Source organism: Rousettus aegyptiacus, unplaced genomic scaffold, assembly GCF_014176215.1.
Source record: "Rousettus aegyptiacus isolate mRouAeg1 unplaced genomic scaffold, mRouAeg1.p scaffold_m13_p_2, whole genome shotgun sequence".
Classification (NCBI taxonomy): Eukaryota; Metazoa; Chordata; class Mammalia; order Chiroptera; family Pteropodidae; genus Rousettus; species Rousettus aegyptiacus.
The window spans coordinates 144,496,534-144,520,342 of NW_023416295.1; the positions used below are offsets into that span (position 1 = coordinate 144,496,534).

General features: G+C 35.2%; 1 protein-coding gene, 1 non-coding gene and 1 pseudogene across 8 annotated transcripts in view; 2 read left to right on the forward strand and 1 right to left on the reverse strand.

Moving 5' to 3' along the window:
* IRAG2 (inositol 1,4,5-triphosphate receptor associated 2) overlaps nt 1–23,809 on the reverse strand; it is a 77,438-nt gene that overhangs the window by 50,073 nt on the left and 3,556 nt on the right. For 2 of the 7 annotated variants that reach the window (XM_016119218.2, XM_036236843.1), the window contains exons 1-15: nt 21,997–22,598; nt 20,982–21,095; nt 18,718–18,796; nt 17,441–17,599; nt 14,296–14,413; nt 12,252–12,302; nt 9,158–9,235; nt 8,380–8,403; nt 6,580–6,636; nt 5,727–5,786; nt 5,574–5,638; nt 4,673–4,772; nt 2,813–2,947; nt 1,998–2,099; nt 889–1,040 (exon numbers count right to left, since the gene is read on the reverse strand). In XM_016119218.2, coding sequence (XP_015974704.2) covers nt 889–1,040; nt 1,998–2,099; nt 2,813–2,947; nt 4,673–4,772; nt 5,574–5,638; nt 5,727–5,786; nt 6,580–6,636; nt 8,380–8,403; nt 9,158–9,235; nt 12,252–12,302; nt 14,296–14,413; nt 17,441–17,599; nt 18,718–18,796; nt 20,982–21,095; nt 21,997–22,564 — 1,862 coding nt within the window. In that variant the 5' untranslated portion in view covers nt 22,565–22,598. Of the gene's footprint in view, nt 1–888; nt 1,041–1,997; nt 2,100–2,812; nt 2,948–4,672; nt 4,773–5,573; nt 5,639–5,726; nt 5,787–6,579; nt 6,637–8,379; nt 8,404–9,136; nt 9,236–12,251; nt 12,303–14,295; nt 14,414–17,440; nt 17,600–18,717; nt 18,797–20,981; nt 21,096–21,996; nt 22,599–23,809 lie in introns of those variants that run through there. The other 5 variants (XM_036236846.1, XM_036236849.1, XM_036236847.1 and 2 more) reach the window with 4 other exon arrangements.
* LOC118614474 lies at nt 8,561–8,667 on the forward strand. The gene has a single exon (XR_004956070.1). It is a non-coding gene; the product is annotated as a U6 spliceosomal RNA (small nuclear RNA).
* On the forward strand, nt 10,485–10,603 carry LOC118614082 (annotated as a pseudogene).

Consider the following 23,809-nt stretch of genomic DNA (forward strand, 5'->3'; position numbering starts at 1 on the left):
GTATTAACCTCTCTTTGTTATCTAGTTTCCTTATTTGGGGGGAATAAAATAGCTTTTTTTTTTTCTGGCTATTTTCTTTAAGCAATCTTGGTCTCTAATTACATTTTTTTCACTTTATTAAAATTCAATGTACAGCCATGTTCATTCATTCATTCATAAGGCATTTCTTAAGGGAATGCTTAGTACAGTACTACAGCTATATAAATACATGTCAACAAAAGACATAATCACTGTCCTTGTATAGTATGTGGTTTACAAAGTGTACAAACTTCAAGAATTTCCCTATAATCATAGTGAAGGCGAGAGGAAGGGTAAGATGGTAAATTATTTTACATTTAGAGTCGTCTATCCCCTATGACTTTCTTTCTTTTTTTACTTGAAATTTAATGAACTAGTACCCAGTGTGATGCATTGTATACAGAGACAGACCATGAAGTCGATAAGACAGGAGTCAACAGACCTTGTATCAAGCTCTTCCATTAACAGATCTATTTGTGGAATTTCCATTAACAACTCTCAGGTCTCGGTCAATTCATTTTACATCCATCCTTATGCTTCTGTCCTGCATAACATTATGAGGTTTTACTAAATGATCTCTAAGTCCCCTCTGGTTAAAAGAATACTATATTCTATAATTCCGAATTCCTTCTCTAGAAAAAAAATAATGCATTATACCGGTTTCCGCAGATTTTAAAGTTCACCATTTGCAATTTTAAATGTATTAGTCAATTTCGCACTACTTCGCAGTTCATAATTGTCAGACAAAATGTCTTCCCTGAAAAAGTGTTATCTGAAATTAATGTATACAACTTGAAAAAAGTAAACTGAAAGATATGGCACAATCTAAAATGTGTCCTGTTTATAAAGCATGGTTTTCTTATACATTACCTGGAAAGGTATTCTTTTCTGAAGTAAAAATATTCCTGCCTGAATCTCTTCAAAATCTCTATTGATTTATCAAGAGATTCTTTGTGGTTTCCCAAGCTGCTCAGCATTAGCATGCAAAGATTTAGTTTCTCTTCCACGATATATTTGAATTCCTCCAAGAAAAATCAAAAACAAACTTCAGTATTCCAGTATTAAATATAAACACATGACAAGGGTGATATAAAATGCTGTGACCATTCCCTCTCAATAGTATTCACTGTTATTGGACCCTAAAATTCTAACTAAATAGATACAAATTTGCAATTGCCCAGAGACTGGTTATCCTTTGGGTTGATTATCTCAATTTAACAATTACATGTTGGGTACTTACCATATGCCTAAAACTGAGTTTTCTTTTTCTTAAATAGTGGGCCCCTCACTATTTCGTCAATCATCACAATTACTTTAGAGTAGGATGGCATAAATGAAATAAAATCAGTTGTTGAGTAACATATTCAAAAGCAACTTTAAAAAGGATTAGTTTGGCAAAGGGGTTGAAATTAATATTCCAGAGTTTTCAGAATTTACTTATTGCTTTAGCAGCTTAACTTAGGAGACTGAGAAACTTTAGGAAATCATCTGACAGTCAAAGAGGAGAGATAATGTGATGGATAAATTAAACAGCTTTCTTTTTATATACTTCCTAATGTAACTGGGAATAGTCACCTAAAAAGGTCCTACTTTCCCAACATTCTGCTAATTTCCGGGATAATGAAACTATCAGTCTCAGGAATAAGATTCTTTTGCACAATAATTATTCTACCAATGTTAGAGAATTTTAATAAACCAAGGAAAAATTCAAGTTTAGACTAGTCAGATCTCACAAGGATTTAAATAAAATCTTTTCCATTAAATCTTATGGATTTTGTCTAACACATATCACATGTCCTCACCCTCACACTCACACACTTACCACTCACTTTCACCCACATACCACACTCATGAACATCCCTAGACTTAGACAGAAGACTAGAATAATGCCTCAGAAATGGTACTGTACATAAGAAATGTTATCTGGGTTTAAAAAAGAGATGGAAAATCAGGAAATACACAAGATACAGAACACTTACGGTAAACTTGTTCTCCCACTTTTCTTTCACAGTAATTTCTGGATTAGTTACCCACTGTAGAGAGCTATTAATCAGGGTTTCAATTTCAGGAACTTCTTCATGCTGAAAAAAAGTTCCACATCTTCTAGGAATTCAGGCGAAAGACATATGCTATTATGTAAGTAATTCAGAGCAAAATTCTACTATATAGATAATTCAGGAAGACATCAGAGAGAGAGTTCCTTCTCATCTAATGTTACACAGTGACTTCCCTTTATCCCAGGACATTGCCACGTGTAGATGCTAACCCTTGTCAGGTGCTCCATACATGCTGAATATATATAGGTAGAATCATTTTCCAGAACAAAACCTACACATTTTCATTATTTTCTGAAATAGAAACAAGCATTTTTGTGGCTTTTTTCATTCATTGAACTAAATACTACCTACTACAGATGCTAGGCACTGAGAAAGAAACACAAAGATGTTTTTCTGCTTTCTCTGACCATCTAGAGTTTCTAGTCAAAAATAAAAATGGAGAAACAGATGCTAGCCGTAAAAGTTAGAAGGAAACTTTTCTAAAGATACCACATTTTTAGCCATTTTGAAACTAAAGGTTAACCTGTAGGAAAACAAAGCTCAAGCAATCCATATCTAATGGTCAATCTGTTAGTCCTAATTGACACAGAACTAGAAAAAGGAAGTTTGAGAAACATCTTCTCTTTTCAAAGATTAATTTGAGTCTTAACACACAGATACTCTTATGCTCAGCAAACTGGTGGTATCTGAGGACGTTTCTAGCCAGTGAAACACAATAGGTGTATGTTATACGATACCAGCTTCTGAAGCATAGCTGTGAATTCCACTCCCTTTTTTTCAAGTTCTCTCAGTAACAGCAGCATTTCTTGGTCCATCATTGTGTCCAGAGATGACAAACTGATTAAACTGCACTGCCGCTCAGTTTCACTGTTCTGAAACAATTACCAAAATGTCCATAATTTTCATTCTAATAAAGAACATTTATTATTTTTACTCTATAAAAATCATGCTCACAGGCCAATGTACTTGTCCCCATCAAATAGTTCTAAAATAGTCTTATGGAATCCTTCTACATCCCAAATAATCTGTTTACATTTTCTCTCTAGGATGGCTTCGACTTGACATCGATTTTCTTTAAAAATTTATTTATCCCATAGAGAACATTTACATGTGGGTGATATAAACTGCTATGACTCTAATTTTATGAAAATAAGGGAAGGTTAAGCAAGTTGCAGAAAAAAAAACATTGGGGCGGTGGAGTGCTCAATAAATCCCATTAAACATAGACTGGTTTCTTTTGTCTCTCATTCATAGAAGATACTCTCACGATGTTTCACAAAGCACAGTTCTTATACTTCTCTCAAAGTCTCTATCTACTGTCATATTTTAGATATATGACAAGAATACATTTAACTTTCTTCTTGCTGTCTGTTGGAAAAAGGTCAGAAGGATCTTATTTCTGGATTCCAATTAGAAGGCAAACTTCTTCATCCATCAGTGGGTAAACCTTAGGGCCAGAACTTTGTCAGTCATTTAACCCCTGTTTAGAACTACAGAATTTTGAAGACTGGCATCTTGACATCATCATTATCTCCGAGGACTAAGGATAAAAACACACTGCCGTGGCAGATTTGCCACCATTTCATTCAGTCTGGCGATTTGGCTTGGTTTCAAAAACACAGTAAAATGATGAGTATTTGAAACAGAATGTCAGGAAAGCACAGCCCTCAGCAGAATGTCCAACGCTGCCTGAGACGGTGTCAGATGAAGGAAGCATATGTTGCCCCTGCATCCTTGGCAGGACAAATTCAAACAGCGTTTGCCCCAAAGACATTTTTCCTCTCCTTTCAAGGTCATACCGCAGCTGTCAACAGGAGGACATTCTGACATATCCTTTATTCACAGACATGGAGAGACCACTGAAGTGGTGAAAAGAAAGCAATTTGCTAATAAAGTATTTCCTAACATAAACAAGCACAAAACTGGAAAGTAAAAAGGAGTAGAAATATAGTATTGGGGGGGGGGGTTCCAACATTTCATCTCCAAGAAGGGTTTTGATTGAGTCTTCCAATGTTATAAAGAATTGGGTAAACCTAACAAATTGAGACTTTTTAAAGTAACAATTCATTTGCCATTTTTAAATTAATCAAAAACATTAAAAATGCTAATTTCTGTTCAGAATGTAATAACTATTGTCATTAAATTGGATTGGTACAATTACTTCCTAAAGCAAAGAAATTTCATGTTGTTTCTGAGCATCTTTAATTCTGGTAGACACATTTACTATGGGGAAATTGGAGAAATACTGAAAAAAACAGTTCATGGATCTCTGCTGCTACCCTTCATATCCCAGGCTGGGGAATATGCGGATAGTTTGGTCTGAAAAACATCAAGAATATAAAGACTCCTAAAATCCAGCTTCACTGAACGCACATTTCCACAGCCCATGCTTGATCCTCACTATAGTTTTCAGGCATAACTTGAAAAAGGTCTGTTCTTCCAGGCTAAGAGACTTTAGCCTTCGATTCTAAAAACTGTCAAGTTTCTCTCAAATTGTCACAAGTGCTATTCAGCAAATTATGGACTTTCATTTAATAGTAAGTTACTGCACATGGTGATTATTTTTTAAAGTTTTCCATTTGATCATAATTACCTACCTCTGCAGACTTAGCAAGAATGAGTTCACAATGTAAAGATTTTTCTTCTTCAGGGATAATACTCTTACGCTCTCCGCGAACATTCAGATGGTTCCCATTCCTTGAAAAAACAATAACAACAGAACTGTCTGATTAGCTGTGCCTCCAACATTATGTTTTAAGACACCAGAACAGGGTTTATCACCCATCAATAAGCAAACGCATGCACCAAGGACTGTATGAGGTACTCAGGAACATGGAGAAATAAGAGAAAGTGTCTGCCCTCTAGGAGCTGCACAGACTAGTGACCCTGGGTGGCTGCAAACATGTAAGCCACATTTTTTTTTTTTTTTTTTTAAGGAACTGGAGCCAATAGTTACAAAATTAGAAACTTTCACTAAAAATCTATATTTCTGGCTTTTCTTTAAAACATCAGAAGACGTGGTCATACTGGGTCCATATATTCTTGATACAACAATTATCTGGAGGTAAGCAGAGTAGGCCTCTTTGCCTTCGTTGGGGTAAATGCACTTTTCTCATTTGCAATTCTCGTAAAGTAAGTGTGTGCACTTACCTCATTGGCTTCACTCATCTTTGTTATCCAAGTGGCTCCTGTGGACCTTTAGACTAGCATACTACACATATTTAGAAACAAATGGTTGTAAGATGATGAGTATTAGGAAAGAATAGCATGACATTCATGCATGTGAAAGGATTAATCTCAAGGTAAGAGAAAAGCAAGGGAAGGTCATGAAAAACTTGTGAAGGAGTTCTCTTGGAGAAAAGTAGAGAAAATATCCCTTACAAAGGCACAGAAGAAAACAGTGTGGCACATTTGGAGAACTGCATATAGCTCAGTAGGCCAATAATGCAGGGTGGTGGTACACGAGAGAAGGCTGGTAAAAGGTTACTCTGTACTTACATGATGAGTTCCTGTTGCAAGTGCTGTAACTCATGAACCAGTTTATTTTTATCTCCTCGTAAATTCTGGAATCACACACATTAGGTTGTACATATTACTTTACTGGAGAATTTACAACCCCACCTTACAGCCTGTGAGATTATTATGGTATACCTCTATGATGCTTCCATATTCTATGATGGTTGATTTAAGTTCTTCTATACTTAAATCCTTCTAAAAAGTAGAAGAGAAAATTAATAGCTAATAAATGTATGAATTTGCCAAATCATATTTGTTAGACTATCAGTCTGAGCCACAGAACTGTAAATGTCCAATGGAAGAGATAAAGTTGGTACAATATTTAGTACCTAGGTCAATGTCTACGAGCCATGAACGATTCCTTTGAAATGTCATAACAGGAAGAAAAAGGAAAGGAAAAGAAATATCATTCTTTCTTCACTTCCCTATCTTGAAATGTGGAAGTTTATTAACTTAGGTTGTGTCCTTCCTGTGTCTCTTAAAGCCACCATAACCAGCATCTCTAGCCAGCATCCTTTGTTATAAGATAGGCTATGATCGCAGATACAAGAATGAATAAAATGATATCTATTTATTTATCTATCTAATCAATCAATCAATCAAACTAGGGAGAAAATAATTTGGGGATATGCTCTTCTACTTCCCTAAAATAAATCACTGCACATTCATTTGTATTTTATGCATTAAAACTGCATCACCAGCATCTAACCAGTGACTGATAAATTGGCACACTAATATTTGTTGCATAGGTTAATGAACATCACCAACATTTAGAGAGGATATGTTAAAACTTATCCCAGAGGGAGAAGTCGGTATTCTTTATTCAGAAAAACATTTTTGTGAAATATTATAAAGGAAAGCCTACTATTCTTGACAGAATATTAACATCATATATTTTAATAGCGGTGAAGTTACACAAATGACCACCTCCTTTATGATTTGGAACCAGTCAATCCCACAGGACTTCATGGGAAGGGGCAGAACCAACCTTCTGCAAACTCACGTCTTTATTAAGCAAAGTATTCTCATATATGTGTAACTGCATCTGAAAAGAAACAAATTTAGGGAAAACCACTGGGACATTGCTTTTGTAAAGGACAGTGCCACGTAATCACTCCAATAGGGATACATGTTTCTGAAGCACCTTTAATGTTCACCTGATTTTACTTTTTAAAAACTTTCACATCAGCCTCACAACTATCTTAGAGGTTGGGGATCACCACCCTTGCTTTACCAGTGAGGAAATTCAAGCCCAATGTCACACAGTTAGTGACAGGATTGAGCCTAGAATATGAGGCTCCAGCCAACTGCCCTTTCTTCCATTTCACACTTGGTATAATAAGAAGACATATAGTCTTTTTTCCCTGGTGAAGATGAAAATATAGATATGAATGCAGACTCCATGTGATATAGAAGACTCTTCCTCTTTTAAAAACTTAAGTTTAAAAATGTACAAAAAATTTGTTAGCAAGGTGAATATTAAAGATATATCAGTTTATTCAAAACCAAAGCAAGTTTGTTGGCACAGGCTTCTAAAAAAACTGATAAACATTTATGCTAATTGGATTCAAAACATGGAAAAATAATCAGCATAGTTGGAAGTAGAAACGTCATCATAATCACATATATTTGATATCCTTTTATGGTTCTAAAGGTATTTTCATATAATCATCTCATTTAAATTTTCAACAAGCTTGAGGATTATGCAAAAAATATCATATCCATTTAGCAGATGATAAAATTGAGACTTAAAGAGGTTAAACACTTGCTCGAGGTTATAGCTTTTAAGTAGAGAAAACAGGATTTGAACCCATGTCTTCTAGCTCTTTTCACTAGCTATGACAGTTATGTTTTCCAAAGACAGTCCTTCTTAGAACAAAATTAATTTTAATGTCTAAATCATAACTGCTCTAACATATGATATATGTATACACACATGCAATTTGAATATCTGCTAGGAAACTTGAAAATTCCATATATAGACACGAAATTTGAGTACGTCACCATTTCAAACATAAACTGCAATAAAATATGTTGCTCAAATAAACCATTAGAGATGACAATAAGCATGACACAAATTCCTGAATTTATTAATAGTTGTCTTCTGTTTCCTAATAAGAATGTATGGCAAAAAGACCAAAATTATGTACTAAACATAGACTTTTTAGATGCCATATTGATAAAAACCATTTCGGTAAGGTATCTCTTAATTTAATCAAGGAAAAAAATCCCTCCCCCATCTTGCTTCATTTTCCATGTTAAGAAGGTACGGTAGCTGAAATCTTTCTTGACTTAGGAAGTTACAAAATCAGACATTATTAAATTAAAAATTGCCACTATAATAAAAAGTATAAATAATAACAAGTATTGGCAAAGATGTGGAGAATTCTAAACCTCATACACATCTGGTAGAAATGTAAAATGGCACAGCCACTTTGGAAAACAGTCTGGCAGTACCTTGAAAGATTAAACATACAGTTATCATGTGACCCAGTAATTCCACTTCTAGGTATACGATCAAGAAAAACTAAAACATTTGTACACATAAAAACTTGGACACGGATGTTCACAGCAGTATTATTCATAATCGGCAAAAAGTAGAAACAGCTCAACTGTCCATCAATTGAGGAATGAACTAAATGAGATATATCCATACAATGGAATATGACTCAGAAATAAAAGGAAATGAAATATTGATATATGCTATAACATAGAAAAACCTTGAAAACATTATGCTCAGTGAAAGAAGCCAGGAACAAACAAATGTAATGTGTATGATTCCACTTACATGAAATATCCAGAATAGGTATATCTATAGAGACAGAAAGTAGATTAGTGGTTGTCTAGGGTTGAAGGGAAGTGGGGAGTGATTACTAAAAGGGTTTCTTTTGAGATGACGAAAATGTTTTAAAATGGATTTTGGTGATGGTTGTACAACTCTGTGAACGTATTAAAAAACACTGACTTGTGTGCTCGCTTCAGCAGCACATATACTAAAATTGGAACAATTTTACATAGATTAGCATGGCCCCTGCACGAGAATGACATGCAAATTTGTGAATCATTCATATTTTTAGGACAATCTGGTGATGGCCAGACGGGAGGGGAGTTGGAGGGCTGGGAGAAAGGAGTAAAGGGTTAAAGAAGTACAAATCAGTAGTTGATAGGTGTTCACAGGGATGAGGAGCACAGCATAGGGACTGCAGTCAGCATTAATGTAATGGCTAGGTGTACAGCTAGAGGAGAGAAAGAGCAAATAGGGGGATCATGTATTAACTATATAAATGTCTAACCAATGTACTGTGTACTTGAAACTAATAATAAAATTAAAAAAACATTGACTCGTATGTTAAGTGGGCGAATTTAATTGCATGTGTATTATATATTAGTAAGCTGTTACACTAAAAAAATAGCAATTGCCTTTTCTATAATTCAGACGTCTTGAGGAGTATGAATTTAAAAATTAATAGCCAAAGGTTATTGTATCAATGAGTCATATATACCTTTATAGAGTAATATTGGGTTGATGGAAGAAAATGTTTTACCAGTATTTGGGAAGTGCTTACTTGGTGCTCTGTCTCAGTTTTAGACAATTCCTCAATCTTCTTTTCCAATTTATATATGTCCATAATGTTCTTAGTATTCTAAAGTAAAAGAAGACAGTATTCTTAGATTTAGACCAAAAAAGAAAAAAGGATATCATTAAGTCTTTTTTAAGAAATAGCATTTTCATCTTTAATGTCATAATCCATTTTAAACTAAGAAATGAAACTTTAGACTTTGTCTAAAAAAATCATGATTCTTTTAACATGACCATCCAAGAACACTCTCTCTGTAGTCCCTTTTTATCTTCTACTCCACCTCAGTCGTTCACTCCCTAGACACACCTTCACACATGCCATTATGAGCAACTGTGATCCCTCCATTATCTTAATTGCAAGCATTTCATTCTTCAACCTCCACTTCTTGTTTGTCCAGATTACTTCTCTCAGCAACAACAAACCTTCAGTCCCCACTGAAGCCTGCAATCCATCAATCCAAACACTTTCTCATTACCCTCACACCTTGCAGTGATTTCAGTCTTCTTTACTCAGCTTAAATTTTCCCATGGTCATTCATTATAGTCACTTCCATATCCTCTCAATTTCCTTGCCTCTCCCCTACTTCTTCTATTTGCTTAATGTAAGCTTGCCACCCACTCTATGCCAGTACCCTTTTAGAGAAACGTTGTTAAAGAAAAATACAAATGGAACCAACAGCTCACATGTTAAATTCATAACCTTTAACCTCAGAGTTTACTTGTACTATCATATAATCCTACTCCCTTCATTTGGCCATTTGCCTAAACCAGGGATTTGCAAACTACACCAACCTCCCCATCTCACTTGCACAGGCCAACTCTAGTTGACCACTTGGTTTTATAAATAAAGTTATTAGAACACGGTCATGCCCATTTGTCTTCATATTGTCTCTGGCTGCTTTTACACGATAATAAGAGACGTGAGTGGTCGCAACAAAGGCTGTTTAGCCAGGCAAGACTAAAAATATTTACTATCAGTTTCTTGTCAAAAAGTTTGCCAACTCCTGGTTTATTTCATCTCTTCTCTCTCCTTGAACTTCCAGTACCTCCTACAACATCCCCACTCTCAGCTAATGACTTTGCTTTGTATTTCACTGAGACACTAAACAATCAGAAGAGAACTTCCATGTTACCTGAATATATAACAAATTGAGACAGATTTTAAAGCATTTGCTTATCTGCACACTTCTCTCCACCTGTTACTGCTTCAGCCTAAGCCTCCATCAGCTTTTGCCTGGATTATTACAAGGGTCTCCTAATTGGTTTCCCTGCTTCTCTTGCCCCACTACAGTTGATTCTACACCCAGCAGCCAGTCTGTGGCCATGCCGCCCTGAACGCACCCGATCTCATTGGATCTTGGAAGCTAAGTAGGTGCAGGCCTGGTTAGTACTTCGATGGGAGACCACCCTGGAATACCAGGTGTTGTGGTAAAAATAAATAAATAAATAAATAAACCCAGAAGCCATTTCAAAAAACAGAAATTAGAACATGTTACTCCCCTGATCAAAACCATCCAGGAGCTCTCATCTCACTCAGTGTAAATAGCCAGAGTCCATACATTGCTAATTATATAAGACCCTGTATGTCTGGCTCCCTTCGGCTCTCTGCCAAACCTCTTGCTACTAGTTTCTCCCTCTGTTCCAACCACACTCGCCTAATGTCACTCAAAAATAGCACGTAGGCTACAGCCTGAGGCCTTTGAGCTTGGCATTTCCTCTGCCTGGAATGCTCTTCCACAGATAAACCTCCTTTCCAATTTTTAATCAAATGATTAATTTCATAGTGCTACTTTCTTGCTAACCACTCTAGTTTAAATTGCTCTCCTCCACAATTTGTTTTCTGCTTTTTTCTCCATAGCACTAATCGCCATTTAACTTGTTAGTTCTACATGGGCTATTGTGCTTAAGCCTAGCTCCTCAGCATCTAGAATAGTGCCTAGCACAGAGGTCTCCCAAAGAATATGTGTTAAATAAATAAGTGAATGAATAAAAGTGATTAACTCTCCAAATCATTGTGCTGTTATCTCTCACAATGCATCAGATTTTTATCTCCTAAAAGAATCTTAGCTAGCAGTGACATTGATGTGCCTTCTCTAATGTAAATCAATAACTGCAATGCAATCGCATGATAAAATTAGTTTGGTACAAACGAATTTTGAGGCTAGTCAATAACCTTAAATATAAGGAAAAAGATATCTTAGATTGGGAGTTTAATTGTTAAGCACCAGTTTCATGAAAACTGGCCTTGTAACTGTAACATGTCCGAATCTAATATACAGTTTCTTTCCAATATTTAATCGTTCCTTTCCAACTCACCACAAAATATTTTTAATGTCTACCTTGCCCATATTTTGAATAACTCTTCAGATTATTCATCACAGCTTAATAAATACCTCTGATTAACTTATATAAAGCCCAAATAAAAAATTGTGCATAATACTTGACATTCAAAATTTCCCTGCAAAATATTACCTTACTAGTAGCTTTGTTATCTATTCTTTCAATGCTTTAATTCTTTTGCTTAAAAAGATATATTGCATAAAATTATTCATTTTTTAGAGATTTTACTAATATTTACTAACATATATGGAATACATTATAGTTAACCAAATGGCTTTGCATGCATTATTTCAATCTCTAACATAACTGAGAGAATAGGTATTATTAACCCAAAAAATATAAATGGCTTTTCCAAGGTTAGACCATCACCAAATTTCAGGTCTTGTCTTAGACTCAAGACTTTTGCCACCTAGTTCAGTGGAATACTAATGGAAAATTCTTAGATAATGTCTGCACTTTCCTTCTTGATTTGTATAATCTTTAGATGGGTTAATTACATTTCATCTTAAATTTGAATTTTTAAAATTCCATTTCTTTCACTGATAAGAACAAATGCAGTAATGTACCCCTGTCCAGATGTGAAAATCCTATCCACTCTTCTTCGTTTGTCATTTGACAAAGAGACCTGTCTTTGGCCCACAGAAGCCTGAACATTTATATGATTATTATTTAACCCAGGGTCAGGACCCATGATTCCCATATATTTAATCTGTACCCATGTTTTAATGATTTCAACATACCTCTTCTTGAAGATTCCGAATCTTAAGAATCAGAGCCCGGTTTTCTGCCTCCTAATTCATTAAAAGAAAAGTAATTTAAAAATATCTGAGAAATTCATGAAACCACATATTTACCTGCAAGTCTATTGACATTCTTTTCCTTTATCAAATTTTAATATGGTATTGACATATCACAAATGAGCCTAGTCTGAAAATATTCTCATATGGGGTTAAGTCTTTGGCTTCCAGTTTTCTGGGGATCTGTGAGAAGTCACCCTTCTCCTTGATTCAATCCATGACAGGGAGAGAAAAAAGAAAAAACAAAGAGCCTAGTTTCTTTTCCTGCTACCTACCGCCATCCACTTACGACAAGTAGTGTGAACTCATCTGTTTAAACAGCACTTTGAAATCACAAAGAGCTCTAGCTTTCTACTTGAAGCTGTCGATATTCTCAGATTCGACATCACCAGAACGTATGAATATCAAAAACTATTGTATAATTAAGAGCCTCAAGTTCAGAACCACCAAAAGAAAAAAATATTCTACGACAAATTACATTAATAGTAAATATTAATAAAATATTAACAGTAAATCTTGTGGATAGGGTAAGAATTTGTGGGATTTCATCTTTTTGTTGATAATATGCATTTCCTTATTTTTATAAGGTGAATGAGTACTATCTTTTAATATAAAAAGGGAAAATATGTCAAGTTAGGGTATCATTGGTATAAAGACGAAGGAACACACCCCTCATAATTGGAATCAGAAGACCTGAGATCAATTCTAGCTCTATCATTTATTAGCCAATTGACTTGGAATAATCAAAACATCATTGAACTTTACCTATAACTTTTAATTTTTTCATGAAGAATAACTACTTAGTTTCTACCTCACAGAATTTTTATGACCAGTGAGATGAAACATTAAAAATTCTTTTGAGATTGTAAAACACTATAAAATGCAAAGAATTAGGGTTGTATATCTAGGACTCTGCACTTTTAATAACAGCTAACATTATCCAGCACTAAGAGGAAAGTAAACACATACTGCGTAACATGAACTAACTCAACTAACCCTCATAGCCCTAGGGTATGAGGACAGAGAGGCTTAAAGAAGTTATGTGGTTTGCCTAAAGTTACACAGCCCTAGGCCTAAAGTTACACAGCCCTAGGCCTAAAGTTACACAGCCCTAGGAGTCAGACTTGAATGCCAGTGGTCTGACTTCCAAGTGTGGGCTCTTGATCATTTCCCTACATTGCCTCCACATAAGAGTTCCTCAGTGGTCCCAAATTGAGTCTTTTCTGTAACACATTGATAAAAGACTTGCAGAGTCCTAGTCTTCACATTTTACTATTGAGGCAAGACCCAAGCTCAGCTGTGTTGGTTGGGGAAGGCCACAAATAAGTGTGACACAGGCCTGGAGCCTATCTCCTGAAGAATTATGGGCCTAAAAATAAATTAGTCGTTCAGCTGACTACCACCACTGGTAGCAATGCCTGGAGTACTGCTGGAATAGATCAGGATTTTGCAAATTATTACTGATGCTCTAGAAAATAGTTTAACATTCACAGAAAAAAACATGATTACGTACTTCTCTCTCAGCTGAGTTAAAGCTTGGTTTAAATAACAATTCGCTCTAAAAATTATAAGCCTGTGCTTATTTAGTGTAAGAGTTGATTTAGGGAGCTTTTTAATAATCTGGAACTACTAAGAAAACGAATTTTTTTTTAAAATGGAGAAAAAGTTGAAAGTTCAACAGAGAAATTTTTAAAGAAAATTCAAGTGGATTTTAGTATCCAATATTCATGAGTTCACCTCTTAACTTCAGGAGGCATTCCAGAGATCTAAGACTTCACGAACCTCTGTGAATATGATTAATTTGTAAAGAATTTTAATCTTGGTTGAAAAGTAAAAAGCAGTTTTTATCCTACCTGCCTTTACTTTTCTAAGGTGTTACCAATTCTTTTATCAGCTTATTGACTTCTGATTTTTGCCTTCAAATAAACTCTCTTAGAGTTCAGTTATGTAAACTATATACCAATTTCGAAGTACTTGGATGACTTACTAATTGTTTGTTCTGTGCTGCAATCATGGTCTTCTCCTCTTCTGAAGCATTCAAACTAGTTTTTAGTTCCTCCAGTTCTTCTTTTAACAGATTTGTTTTCATAATAGCCTGGTGGGCACTGTGGGGGTGGTGGAGAAGGCAATGAGCAAAACCTCAACTATAACTGTCAAAGATACTAAGAAAAGCCAAGGACTATTTTTAGACCCAAGTTGAAAACCACTGAAAACTTAAACCAGATGCAAACAATAGTAAAAATATATCTACTATCTTTCATAGTTCTTAAGAAAAGAAGGGATTTGGAGGCAGTGTGGTAGGGGAAGGGGGTAGAAGGAAACAAACAGTCCTGAAGATAAAGATTTGGAGACTCCCTTTGCAATCCATCATTGTCTGAATCCCATACTTCTTTCCTGCTATTAGTTAGTGCAATTTCGCAAATATTAATTGAATAAGTACCACGTTCCAGGGGCTGCACCCTACAAGGGGACCTATGATGGCAGACAAAAGAGAATATGATCCTCGCCCTTATAGAGCTTACATATTAATGAAGGAGATGATAACTAAATCAATAGTTTCTATATGTTTTACTTAAAAAAGTTTATTTAGCATTGTTTACAATAACAAAGCATTAGAAACAACCTATGTCCAATGAAAGGAAACCTGTTAAGTGTATTATGGTGATCCACATCATGGAATTTCCTATGTGTACTCTCACTAGATTATAAACTGTTTTCTGAGCACCCTCTCAAAGAGAGTACAATTTTTTCCTACTAAGGAATTACACTGAGCATTCAACAAATATTTGTGGAGCTCCGACTCTGTGCCAGGCATTATGCTAGGCACTGGAGACAAAAGTGAACCCAGTCATGAGAACTCTACCCTCCTGGAGTTTATCGTCTAGGAGGGTAACAGATCATCATAATTATAATACAGTGTGATGAGAACCAAGGTTAGAATGAACTCAAGTTCTATAGACACTGTGTAAAAGGCACCTGGTTCAGATAATGAAAAAGGAAGGGAGGGAGGGAGGGAGAGAGGAAGGGGGAAACAGACAGACAGACACAGAGACACGACAGAAGCTCACTGAGGGGCTGCCAACAGTTAGATATTGTTGGAGCCCGGGGAAAATGGGAATTAGAGATAAGGCAACAAAGGCCCTATCATGAAGGGTTTTGCAAACCAGACAAAGGAATTTGGATTTTATCCTGAATAAGATAGGGATCGTTTGAAGTGTTTAAGGTAGGGATGTGATGTAGTCGGACTGGCATTTTGGAAGAGCATTCCTGCAGGTACGGCACAAGTTTTGGAAAAGGCAACTTAATCAGGAGATTGCTATAGTGATCTAGGTGAAAGGTGCTGATGATTTGAACTATGTGGCAGACATAGAAAGAGAAAGAAATAACTCTATTTGAGAGATAAAAGTAGGTAAATTTAACAGGACTTGCTATTAATTTATAAGTGAAGGCTGAAGAAGAAAGGTGACGAAGATTTATGGTCTGCAGGCAACTGGAAAGGTGGGAGTGTCAGTCTACAGAAGACACCACACTAAGCACTAGGGTAACCAGGATGGATAATGAACAGTTCCTCCCATTAACATGGGCACAGTTAATATAGAAGATAAATTATACTATGAAAGGACAACTGTTCAATATCAAAAAACAGACTATGAGCACAAAAAAAAAAAAAAAAGAGGCTTTTCTTGAAAAGGTAGAGGAAGTAGAAAAGAAGACACAAAGGCTTAATTTTGTGCCCATCCAAATTCCCTCGCCTTTCTGTTCTTCTGTGAGTTACCCAATTCCCTTCAAATACATTTCTTTACTGCTTAACTTAATAAGAGTCAGCTTCTAGTGCTTGCAATCAAAAGTCCTGACTGGCACATTCATCTAAGACAGTTTTTTAAAATAGAAAATATGAATTATTATATTTCAAAGAAATAATAAGCTAACTGTGGAATGAAGAGAGCTTAAGGTAGGTTTTGTTTTGGTTTTTGTGTGGTTTTTTTTTTGTAGATTGGTTTGGAGGCTGGACTGGCTAGTCAAAAACTATGAGGGTAAGAGTCCATGGTAAGAATGCTCTACTGTTTTTTCAAATTAAATTAAAACTTTTCTGTTCAGAATGTCTGCATCTAGAACAGCTTAAACACAGATTTTGTGAGAATCTTGTTGCTTTTTTCCAGATGCTCGAGCATTTCCCTGCAACCCATTTTACCCTTATCTGGTATGTTTCTTAGGTCCTTTATCTTTTTTCTACCTTAAGCTAAAGTTGGCGAACTTTATCATCCTTCTAGGCTATAGGTACCCTGAGGGCACATTTTAAACCTGACTCATCCATGAATCTCTCATAATAGCATGGGACTTTGCAAGAGTACAGTTCAACCAAACCACAGAACACTTTGGAGAGGTCCACGCTTAGCCCCTAGGCAAACTGTTCTTTCATGGAGAACACTACCTTGAACGGCAAAGAGAACATCATTGCTAGAAAAGTCACACAGGCATTGCTAGTGGGAATAAAAAATAGTACAGATGCTTTAGAAACCAGTTAGACAGCTTTTCAGATTCTAAGTTACTACTGAGCAATTCCACTCTTGGTATAAATCCAAAATAATTAACAACATGTTCACACAAAAATTTGTACACAAATGCTCACAGAAGCAGTACTCATAAGAGCCAAAAAGTGGAAATAATTCAAATGTCCATCTTCTGATGAATAAACAAAATGGGATATAGCCAAACAATGGATTATTATTCAGCCATAAAAAGGAAAGGAGTAGTAATAGGTGCTACAATATGGACGAGCTTTGAAAACATTATGCTGAGTGAAAGAAGCCAGTCACAAAAGATACATTGTATAAGTCTATTTATAAGAAATGTCCAGAATAGGTAAATCTATAGATTAGTGGATGCTAGGGACAGAAGGGAGGAAGAAGTGGGGGACTGCTTATCTATACGGGATTTCTTTTAGGACTGATAAAAATGTATTGGGGATAGATTATGGTGGTGGTTGCACAAGCTGGTGAATATACCAAAAAACACTGAATTTTACGCTTTAAAGGAGTACTCTTTATGCTACGTGAATTATAAAAATCATATATTTTTTAAAGTAAAAAAGCACTGAAAGCTCCCATATGCAATACTCCACTATGGCTCACCTTTTTATCTGAAGGCGCAATTCAGTACAATCCTCTGATAATTGGCTATTAGCTTCTTCCAAGGTTTCCAATGCCAGCTTAAACTTATTATTTTCCCCTTCCAATTTCTGCTTGTTGAGATGCAGGTCTGCTACATAGGTAATCAAATCAGATACCTCTCTGCAGGTGAAAGAATAAATGAGAATAAATAATCTTCAACATCCCTCATCCTTTCTAATCAAAATAAGCCCTATGGTTACGCTCAAACAGGCTTAAATGTTCCTGTGAGATTTTCTACTTTATCCTCTTCCATCCTCATAAATGTAGTTTATTTATACGATAAATATTTATTTAGCATGTATTATAATAGCATGAAAGATTTTTCCAAAATTGCCAGGTATTCAGCATTTGCCAGTTGCGAAGTCGACTTGCACAGTTTGTGTTTATTCCTTTCCACATCACTCCAACATTTGTTTCCACCTGCAATGAAGAGTTCTTATTTCTGCCTGGGTAATGGGAAATTCTAAAATAAGCTGATCCATTACTCTTTCAGTCAAGGGATCTGGGCAAGTTTTAATAAGCCTTTAACTAGAAAACAATTTTTAGCCTTGTATTTGCAGCCTGCAGCTCACAATTTAGTACTTATCTTTCCTAGTAGTTCATACGACTTGTTAACACTTGTCCCTCTTGCCCTAGACATTAGATTAGAAACTCTTTGAGAGTCTAGACTGAGTTTTCATGGAGTCCCAGGTTGCTTCCTCTTTAAAACCTCAATTCCAGCGCTTAGTACAGGTTGGGTACATTGTTCTTATACCACCTTTTTGTATGGCTAAACCTAAACTGGCAAAGATAAACCAAGGAAGAGACAGAATCACCTCTCCTTAATATCTAAAATGCACACATTTAGCAGAAAACAGCTTTTCTCATTCATTTCCAAAGTATTATTAAAGAAGTGTTTAAAAATAATCCCCCAAAGTGCCTGAGGTCAATGTCACAAGTCTACTTTAAATGGAACTTGTTTTCCATGGAAAATACATGAAGTCAATGAAGAAGAAGGGTTTCATGAGTGAGAAAATGTTAATCTATGTAATACTAGTTTTATATAATTTGTATAATTTGTGATCCTAGTAAATCTAGTTCTAATGTAATTAGGATAGAATAGTTATGAGTTAAAAATAAATTTTGTTAGCTCTACCACAAAACAGGTCCAAGTGACTTAATGCTAAGTAAAATATACAGACCTATGAAATAAATGATAAAACTCGAGGCACTTGAGAAAGTGTTACAAGAATGCTTACAAGACTCCTTTAGACACGTCTCCACCGAAAGCCTCGAAGCTCTGTGACAGAGTCGCTGTTATGTCTGTGGTCATCTTAACTAAAAGACATATGAGAGACTTTTATGAAAAATCCACTTCTCCAAACCACGAGAAAGTGGCAGAATAATTCTGAAGAAACACATACATACTTGCTCCGCTAGACCTTAGGCTGGGTCTAAAAGTTACCTCATTAAAATAAGACCTTTATTGCTCTCATTACTTATTCAATTCCAATGGTTTGGGGTGCTCTATCCCATAATTGAAAGAACAAATAAGTATTTCTTACTATAAAGCACAATATCACTAATGCTAAAATTAGTGAAAGTTTGATGAGGAATAGGATATTTACATAGCAAAGTATGTTCCCATAAATTGTTTATTAATTTCGAAGGAAAAATAGTAACTACCCAATTAGAAAATGGCAGACACCACACTAATCAAGGAATCAAAGTTAAAAATCCAGATATATTGTATTGAGAGGAACATCACTTCAATAATGTCTGTGAAGATGTATAACCTGAATAAAGGGAAAATATCAGACATTCTACACAGTAACTGGCGAACAAGTTTCAAAAATGTCAAGGTCATAAAGGACAAGGAATCTGAGGAACTGTTTCAGACATAAGGAGACTAAAGAGATGTGACAACTTAATACAGGATTGATTCTGAATTGGATCCTGGGCCAAGAAACAAAAAAGTTATAAAGTTCATTATTGGGAAAGCTGACAAAATTTGAATACAGAATTTTAAATTACAGTATTGTATCAATGTTAAATATCCCGATTTTGGTCATTGTTCTGTGGTCATGCAAGAAAACGTCCTCATTTATAGGAAATAAACACTAGTCCCCTTAGGGATAACACACACACACACCCTCCCCCCTTTACTCTCAAGTAATCAGAAACACAGTCAAGCTTTTATCCTGTCTCCCCTTCAGGAAACAACACTCAAGACAGCCAAATAGTTGATGAAGCGGGGTAGAGTTTCTCTTATAGACTATTCCAGCTGATATGTTAGGAAGAAATGATAGAAGATTACCATTGAACACCCAATGAAAGAATAGATTTAGGCCTTCGTCATCAATAGTTTTGCCTTCTGATAAAAATACATGACAGCATTGATGAAAATTCCTACCAAAAATAAAAAAGTAAAACTTTTATCTGATAAAATCCGATGAGAGAAACAGGCACACGATTACCAAAATTCAGATTGGGGTAAACTATGTGATAAAAGAACCAGTTTAGTTAACAAATAACAAAATAGAAACAGAAAGAGATGGAAAGGGAACATAGAGAAAAGCCATACAACTAATTACTATGAACAAACCTTTCTTAGATATTTATTTGAACAGTTAAACTATTTAAGAATAAATAAATTCCTCACACAAATGAGAACTTACGAATACTGACAAGATCTTTAAGAAATTATGTTACATTTTTAGTCATGATAACGACACTGCAGCCGTGGTTGAAATTGGTCTTTTAGAAATATGCATTGAAATATTTACAGATAAAATATTGTGATGTCTTCTATTTATCTAAAAATAGTCCAAAGTGGAGGAGAGGAAAATGAGTGGCATTAAAAATGAGACATAATTGGTTATGACACTTATATAAGGGTTCATTATATTAGTCTCTCTACTTCTGTATATGTTTAAAATATTCTAAAATGAAAAAATTAATCCAAATAAAACCACATTGACAGAGGAAATTGTAGAAGGTTATAAAACAAATCAATAGTTTTGTGGGCAAATAGGATTCCTGATGAACTTTCCCTTTTGCTTTTTTATTACAATGAGCATGAATCATTTATGTACTAAAAATTACTTGTGGAAATTTTAAAAAGAACACATCTCTAAAAAAAGCAGAAGTGAAATCTAAAATTAAAAATTTTGAGCTAAACTTGTACAGTGGTTTTATATATTTGAAGTATATATTTCTTGTATGGCAAAACTGTGAAATGTCAGGAGTCCCGAGCAATGATTCGAGCTGGCAAATCAGCTGATAACCTCAATAAAATCATTCCAGATACTGATAAGATATGCAAAATAGGTACAAAGAATTTATTAAGAAATAACCACTACCTCAACAGCCATCCTTACTCCCATGTTAGGTTGCACACACCACGTGTGTAGACACAGACCCACAGAGCACCACATAAAACCATTTGCCTTTCTCTCACAATAGAAAGTACCAACGACTTGATGAACACTACAATCATCTGAGGAGTTAATTTTCAACTTACCTCTGCATTTTGTGTCACATGCATGAAAAATATTTGTGAATAACTCTTCTTCAGAAGTCCTGTTAGTGCCATAGGTTACACTTTCCCCGTCGTCATTGGTTACTAGTTTCCATCCTATTAGAAGAAAAAGTTTGCAAATCCAGCAATGCCTTTCTGTACTGCAATGATGATTTTTTTTTTTTTTTGGTGTTAATTTTAACAGAAACAACATATTTAAGTGAACAGCAGCTCACAATACTGGCTATTTAACTTAAATAAAGCAAAAAAAAAAAGTGGTCCTGAACGATCTATTCATTTTTAAGTTTTGTAAAAGTACATAAAAAGGAGAGATGGAGAGGGAAAAAAGTTTTTGCCCTGTAATATTAAAATCACTCTGTGAGAAAGCAATTAGTAAAACACAAATAGAAATATTTTAAAGAAAGAGAGAAAGCAGAAACTAGCTATACAGAATGTGTTATTTTACATTGTTTTGTTTTTCAGTTCCTATCATATATGTGACTAAACAGAGTTTCCAAAATTTCAATTGGAATTGGACTGCAGAATTTACATTCTCCTCTGGCCCAAATTGCTGGCTCTACAATGAAACCCGCACTTTCTTACATGTTTTAACTCTCACACACAAAAAATTGCTAAAATGGTGTTTTCAGCAAGGCATCTGGGAACTATATGAATTTTAACTCTCCTCTATCTATGTATTCCCATTCTGCCATTCTAATTTTCCCTGAAGAAAGTTTGTTTTCAGGTCAGAAAAGAAAAACCAATGATTATCATTGTAAATACAATCCAGAATTTCTATCTGGTTTTTAATTGAAAACATAGAAAATACTTATTTTTACATATAAAATTTTTTTTGAGAGAGAAAAAAAAACAAACATACTTAAAAAGGAAAAGTTAGATGTTTCCATCCAAACTTTAAAAATGCATTTTTTGTTTGTTTGTTTGTTTTTTAGTTCAGGTATCCTGAAATAGATATGCTATTGCTTTATAGAAAGAACAAATATTAAAAGATATTTACCATCTTCATTCAGAGATAATTTTTTCACCACTGAATCCTGAGGAGTAAAAATTTCAGAGCTTTGATCAGAAGTGGAATCAAAGTCAAGTGTTAAGGTACTAAAATTGTTTTCACTATGACAGTTATTTAAATCTTTATTACAGAAGGGTGTCCCCTTCCTCATCTGTGATACCAACGATATAGAATTCTGGGAGCATCTTGGCCTTAAGATGTTTTCAGAACTTGTGAGGATTACAGTATAAGTTGCATTCTCAGGAGAGCTGAGATGAGAGAATGATGGGGTTCTTGGAGACACTATTTGAGAAGATGAAATGAAGTCACCATCCTTCTCAGAACCTGAGAAGTGGCTGCCAGGTATAGCAATGTGAGGAGCAGACATTTTCTTCAGTACCTCTTCAAAATCTTTCCTGGTCTTAGCCTGTGGATTATCAAAGCTGCTGGACTGGTAGTTGATAATCTGTTGAACTGAATTTGAAATCTCTTCTCTCTTTTGGATGGCTCTAATTTTTCTGCAAATGCTTTCCACTGGATTATGCCGCTTCTCAGTTACCTTCCTTGCAGAGGCCATTGTTGATTTCCCTTCAATTACACAGATGAAATGGCTAAAGTACAGGCAAAAGCAAACATTGTTTTTAAAGTTAGCATTGTCCTAACATCAATTTAGCAATAGGCTATTTATTCCTAAGTCAACTTTGGAGGGATCAAGATGTCTTTAACTGTCTTTAAACAATTGCTTTAAACAACTTTCCAAGTGTTTAATTTTAGCATTCAAATTTCTAGAAAATAATAACAGCTAACAGGTATAAAGTACTTACCAAGTGCCAGGCATGGTACTAAGTTCTTTATACATATCGACTCATTTTATCCTCAAAACAACTCTATAGCATAAATGTTACTCTTATCTCCATTTTCAGGGAAAGGGAGAAAAAGAGGCATACCCAAAATCACCCCAGATAAATGCCAGAACCCAGATTTGAAACAAGACAGTCCTATTCCAGAGGCTGTACTCCTAACTACATTGCTTTACATTTATAATTTGTCAAATATGATGATAATGGTGAAGAAAATAACAGCTTCCATCTGACTACCTGTTCTGGTCCTCATCTATTGAGAACTTACTAAATATGCCCTATGTTAGGTATTTTATACGTATTATGTCTAAACTTCATACAAACCCTGTCAGATATGTGGAAATATCCCCTTTTTATACATAATAGAATAGGCTCAAAGAAATCAAGTAACTCGCTAATGGTCACATCATTAAGATTTGAGCCAAAGAGTATCTAACCCCAGTTTTTAAAAGCAAAAATTCTTTTAAAAACCCAGATTCATAGACACGGAGAGCAGATGAGTGGTTGGTTGCCTGAGGGGAGGGAGCACAATGGGTGAAGGGGATTAAGAAATACAAACTTCTAGTTATAAAATAAATAAGTCATGGGAATGTAATGGACAGCATGGGGAATATAATCAATAATATTGTATTTCCTTTGTAAGGTGACAGATCGTAACTAGACATTGTGGTAACCATTTCACAATGCATGCAAATGACAAATTACTATGTCGTACAACTGAAACTAATGCCGTACGTCAATTATACCTTAATAATAATAAAAAAGACTTTTTACAAGAGAGTAATTAAGAAATTTGGAAATAAGTCCAAAATTTTGCCTAACTGAAGAGCTAGATTTTCCCCTAGAGAGCCAGAGAACTGAGACCCAGGGAGAGCGGAGGGAACTGGGACCTCAGACTCTCAGATTCTGCCTGCCCAGTTTGGTGACTATTGATGTGGGATTCTGTTCAAGCCACAAAGAAA